At 45.4% G+C, this 6,000-nt stretch overlaps 1 protein-coding gene across 1 annotated transcript; it reads left to right on the top strand.

The window, feature by feature from the left end:
• The first annotated feature begins 380 nt into the window (after nt 1-380).
• On the top strand, nt 381-4,860 carry GP9 (glycoprotein IX platelet). Its single transcript, XM_071549748.1, has 2 exons — nt 381-515; nt 2,579-4,860. Exon 2 carries the CDS (start codon nt 2,586-2,588, stop codon nt 3,207-3,209), a length of 624 nt encoding a protein of 207 aa, XP_071405849.1. The 5' UTR covers nt 381-515; nt 2,579-2,585; the 3' UTR covers nt 3,210-4,860.
• The last annotated feature ends 1,140 nt before the right edge of the window (nt 4,861-6,000 follow it).

Below are 6,000 nucleotides of genomic sequence, written 5' to 3'. Positions count from 1 at the left end.
TGATCTCACTATCATAGTTATTTTGATGTTGTGGTGTGTTTTTACTAATGTTATTGAAGAAGTGGAAAGGCAGATTTCAACCACCCCTGACTGACTGAACCAGAAACTCCATTTCTGGGGCAAACTTCAGTGCCCTCATCCCTTGCGGGGGCTCATGTGTAGCAGAGCCAAAGCCCAGAGTAACTTCTGTACCTGTAGATTTTTACAGCTGAGTTAAAAAGCTCACTAGTTTTCAGAGGAGGTTTTCCAGATATTTTCAGATGCAATAGGCAAAATACATTATCAATAAAAGAGGAACTCAAAAGCATTTCCTCCTGTCTGCAGAAAACACAAGACTGTGCTGTGACACGAGCCAACCCCGCACACATCTCAGTGGGAGGGTTCCCTGGCACACACAGAAGCTCCTCTTCCTGTCCACACTCCCCAGGTCCCTCCCAGAAGAGCCAACCTGCTCTGCCACAGCTGCTCCAGCCCTTCCCCAGGCACAGGGAACGGATTCCAGAGGATCAACCCGGGTAAGTGCCACTCAGCCCTTCCCCAGCTCTTCCCTTCTGCGTTTTTGCCACAGTTCTTGTTTCCACTCGATTTGGATCTCTTGCTGTTTCTATATCAAATCAGAAGAGAACATCTTATCTATAAATATCACTTAACTAGTTTTAGTCAGATGGCACAGTCTGTCCTTTTAAGATGTTTCCTTGGAAAAAAACCCAGCTGATTTCTTGAAAAATCACAGATGAGTATCTGGATTCAAAGACACTCTGAATAACAACTTGCTGACAAAGACAGAGGAGCTGGTTAAGATCAGGATTTCAGCTTCTCTGTGGAGTTTATAATTTTTGCAGCATTAATCCAATTCAAAATATAGGAACACAGTATTTAGATGAGGATTCTAAACCTGTCTGATTTCATTTTGAAAACCTAGTTACATAATCCTTGAAAGTAAATAGAAGCAAAGTAATTTTAAACATAATCAATCTATTTTTCCATATAATTTCAGTCTTTATTAAATGAAACTTCCTGAAGAAAAAATTGTCTCAGCTTATTTTAAGTTTTAAGATGAATTTTTTTTTAGTTCTAAAATATCTGTATACTTGAAAACATTTTAAACACTTAGTTTTCCAATTTCATTCTTCATTAATGTCATTTTAGCTCCTTAGTATGTAAAGAAACCTCTTTCACTCTGTATTTGGTTTATTTGAAAGAAGGAAAAAGAAATAAATACATTTTAATTATAGGATACATTAAAATCATAAAGAAAGATAGTTTCAAGATTGGGAATTCCCAACCTACTCCAGGCAGTTTGTATTTCAAATTGCAATCCTGTGCCAAGATTTGCTATGGATATTTAAATGCAGAGAGGTAGGACATGCAGGAAGGGCATAGTTTAGAGGTTTCAAACTGCCCAACAGAAGGGACTAAGGTGGAAGACCAGTGGGATCCACTCCACAAAATGGGAATGACATAGCAAAAGGGATAATGACCTGGTAGCCTGTTTATTTAATCCCTAAAAGACAAGCAGTACTGGATATCTGAAATTTCCAATTCTCTATTCATTCATATCTGAAACTATCTATTATCAGGGCTGCATGAAGCTACAAGGTGGCAAAAAAGGACTTTTTCAACACAAAAATAGGTATTTCCTGCTTAGAATCTTCATACTGTCAGAAAAAAAAAAAAAAAGATTTTTAGAAATTTGTAATTATTCAGTCCCTAAAGCTTCATTTTGAAAACTGATTCCAACACACAATTTTAACCCAGACTGATGGAGAGATGGAAATGGAAAAAAACCCTACCCTGGTTTTTACCATGGTCTCCCAGTGCCAATCTGTTCCAGAACTTTACACAGTGATGTATTTTGTACAATTATGAAGGAAAAGCAATGAACCAGGGACCCAAAGGAAGCTCCGTGTTCCCTCCCAGTGCCTTCGTAATAATGTCAGGCAGGATGGTCCTGTGAAACCTGAACCTCAGGAGGAACCCTGGGAGAGAAAGAACTGTGCTGCAGCTCTGCCCTGTGCATCACAGTCAGGATGGCTCTTGTGCCTCCCCAGGGGTCACAGTCAGGATGGCCGTTGTTCCTCTACAAAGATCACAGTCAGGATGGCTCTTGTGCCTCCCCAGGGGTCACAGTCAGGATGCTCCTGACCGGCTGGCTGTTGTTCCTCTCTGGAGATCACGGTCATGATGCCCCTGACTGGGTGGCTGTCGTCCCTGACCGGGTACCTGTTGTTCCTGAGTGCGTGCCTGTTGCTCCTGACCGGGTGCCTGTTCTCCCTTCCCAGATGCCTGTTGCTCCTGACCGGGTGCCTGTTGTCCCAGACTGGGTGCCTGTTGCTCCTGACTGGGTGCCTGTTGTCCCTGACCAGGTGCCTGTTGTCCCTCCCCGGCTGGCTGTTGCTCCTGACCGGGTGCCTGCTGTCCCTCCCCGGCTGGCTGTTGCTCCTGACCGGGTGCTTGTTGTCCCTCCCCGCGTGCCTGTTGTTCCTGACCGGGTGCCTGTTGCCCCTGACCCAGCGCCTGTTGTCCCTGACCGGGTGCCTGTTGCCCCTGACCCAGTGCCTGTTCCCCCTCCCGACAGCCGCAGCATGCCCGAGCCGGAGCTTCAAGCCGTGCTGGCCATCGCGTCGTTGTTGGTGGCCGCGGCCCGCGGGGCAGCGTGTCCCTCCCCGTGCCGGTGTCAGGAGCTGCCGGCAGTGCGGGGGCTGCACGTGGACTGCAGCTCCCGAGAGCTGCGGGCAGTGCCCGCCCTGCCCCGGGACACCCGCAGCCTGGACCTCCGCAACAACAGCCTGCGATGGGTGCCCGCGGGGGTCCTGGACAGCCTGCCCGGGCTGCGCAGCGTGGACTTGGAGGGCAACCCCTGGCACTGCGACTGTCGCATCGTGCCCCTGAAGCTCTGGCTGCAAGACTTCTCCGCGCCCGCCCTTGCCAGCGCCAGGTGTGCCAGCCCCGCTCCCGTCAGGATGAAGCCCCTGGGAGAGCTCACTGGGAACGAGCTGGGCACGTGTAAGAGGCTTCTCCCCATCAAGTGTCTTGAGTTCTTCTGGCGAGACCTCGGTTTAATCGCTGGAGCGATTATTACACTTCTTTTAGCAGCATGGGCTCTGAAGTGCTCCAAGAAGCTGGTGTGCCAGCTGAACCTCAGCCAGTGGGGGGGCAGGGGCCCGTGGCTGAGGAGGCACACCCCCAAAAACCACAAGGTGCACTGAGCTGCTCACCACCACCTGCCCCAGCATGAACATCCAGCTCCTACACAGAAGGCAACACCAGTGGGACTGGTGAATGCCATGCACAGATCCCAGGGCTCACAGGTTTGGTCCTCAGCCAAGTCTGACTGTTCCTCGCAAAGTATTGCTAGGCAAGTTTCACTCCTCTGCCAACCACTCATATCTACATCCACAAGTTTCTGCCATCCACTCATATCAAGAGCAGTTTCTAAATTTTCAAATTATTCAACTCAGCATTTTCCACTGAATTCTCAGCTCTTATAGCAAAATTTACATCTCCAAATCCTACATTCTTAATATATGGAGATGAACAGCAATCGGACTATTTTAGCAATTCTTTCCTCATTCACAAGGTCTGTGAGTATGCAACTTGTCACCCTCTCTCAGCATCCCAGTGGGCTTGGTAGGACAGAAAAACTCAACCACCTCTTCCCAAGGTTCAGGAGTTTCCTCCCAGCAAAACCATCATGATTACACAGACCAGTCACTGAATGCATCCCTTATTCAATATGTTTAAAGATGGACTGGTAATGAGAATATAATCAGTAAAAACAATTTTCAATGTTATTGAATTCCCTGCAGAGTGAACAACAAAAAAGCATTTTATGTAAAATTAAAATAATATCTGCTTATTGAACATTCATATCCAAATCTCTCTTTCACAATTCTAAACATTTCTAATTAAAATTCTAAGAAATGTCCAGAACTTGTGGTTTTACTACAGTGCCCTGGGTTTTATGCAACAGCTCTGAAAGGATGTTTAGATAAGCTACAATAATTCAGCATCAATGTCTACTAATCAGGAAGAATCAGCTGCAGAAGAATCAGAAAAACAACAGCAATGCAAATAAAGGATCAGAAAATAGACCTTAAAAGGAGATTGATTTCTTTCAATAAAGAGAAATTTGAGAAATTACAAGATCACAGCTTGTATGAATCTACATAAAGAGAAATTTGTTAACAAAGGACTAGGAGCAGAAATTAGAACATCAAACTAAAAAGAGGGCTCAAAATCTAGCAGTGAAAATAATTATGTCCTGAAGCAGTTTGTGAAACATCACAGCAAATCCTACAGCTTAACCAACACTCGGCATTTTTGGCAGGCACTACCTGAAAGGAGATTTTAACAGAACTGTGTGAGACACCTCAAACATTCCAGCAGTTCCTACTGCTTTGCTCACCTGCAAAGTTTATGGTGGGACAGGCAAAGAAAAGAGAAACCCCAGAGAGACTCAGGAACAGGCTCAGTGAGTGCTGGCAACACCCCTGAGGGACTTGGGCTGTCCTGGCTGAGCCATCCACACGCTCCACAGCAGCAGCAAAGCTCCACTCCACCTTCTGCAGCTGCATCTTGCCCCACTGTGAGTCCTCAAAGTGTCACAAAGAATTTGCTTTTTCCCAAGTGTTGCACCTCTGCTCCTCCAGCACAGACCTGAGCAAAACTGTGTCCTCAGGGCTGAATTCATCTGGATCAGTGGAACACAAACATCCCTCACTTCTCCAGCTTTATTCTACATTAATTCTTTATTCATTATTCTCTCCCATGAGGAGTCTCCTTAATGATATTTCTTGTTTCCCCCAAATAAAATAAATCATTAACACTATATGTTTACCACTCTCTGTTGTGCCTATAAACTACATATGCATAAAATAGTAAACTGCTTGACTGTATGGCTTCAATGGGACAAATATGAAAAAAAAAACAATTAACAAACATTTCTGCTACACCAACCAACACATTAAATAAGATGCACAGAACACAGGAAAAAAATCATGGAGAGAACATGTTTTCTGTTATTGTAAGAGGAAAGAAGAGGGAATCCCTTCCATGGCAGTAATTCACATTCTACTAAAGAGCATTGTATTTGCAACTTTTCACCCATTTGTTTTTTATCTAATAAAGAAAAAGCCCTGCAAGGTGACAGCTGGAACTGCTGACTGAGCTGTCTGAAGCTCCCTGTTTATCTGGCAAGGCCACTGGGCCATGCCTAAGCCACATACCCATCAAACTGCATAAATAACACCACAGTTGCTAACCACGTGCAAAGACAGGAAAACACATCAACTGTCTAAGTGGAACATGCAGGAAGCATTCCCAAAGAAGTTTGGGAAGATCCCAGAAACTTCCTGTATCATACCTGCAAGAGGGCAAACTACTGCCCAGATCTGCATTCCCATTCTTTGGTAACAGAGGTGTAACTGCAGGGCTGAGGCACAGCTAAAGAGTCAGGAGGTTTGGTTCCACATTTGGCAAGACAAGTAATCAGACTCAGGTTTAGGGAGCAAAACCAGCTTGCTGCAGTCCACAGAGCAGGTTTGTGTGAACAGCAATTCTGTGTAAACTGCAATTCTGTGTAAACTGCAAATCAATTCAGTGAAAAACAGTTGCAGGTTTCATTTATTAAATAGTATGGTATGTAAATCACCTTTTTTTGCTTGAAATGCCAATATTCTCTTAACGCTCTAGCAAACAGCATTGCTCAAGCTGAACAATTTCTGTTTAGCTTCATGCTTGGTTTCTGCCTGGGATCTACAGTTAAGTTCATTCCAGATCTGCTGCCTGAGCTTGTGGATCAGGGAAGTTTGAGGGCCTGACACATTATGCAGTGCTGTTCTTCATTGTGCTGAAGGGCCACCATATTTTTATTGGAAGGTGATTCACTGATTTCTGCTCTGTGGGACCAGGGACAGCAGCCAGGGAATGGCTGGAGCTGTGCCAGGGCAGGGACAGCACCCAGGGAATGGCTGGAGCTGTGTCAGGGCAGGGTTAGGG

Source organism: Pithys albifrons, chromosome 3 (genome assembly GCF_047495875.1).
Source record: "Pithys albifrons albifrons isolate INPA30051 chromosome 3, PitAlb_v1, whole genome shotgun sequence".
NCBI classification, from domain to species: Eukaryota; Metazoa; Chordata; class Aves; order Passeriformes; family Thamnophilidae; genus Pithys; species Pithys albifrons.
This window is presented reverse-complemented; position numbering and strand designations above follow the sequence as displayed.

What these genes read in the sequence shown, in the direction of transcription:
- GP9 (XM_071549748.1), top strand. Translation starts at nt 2,586, where the DNA reads ATGCCCGAGCCGGAGCTTCAAGCCGTGCTGGCCATCGCGTCGTTGTTG.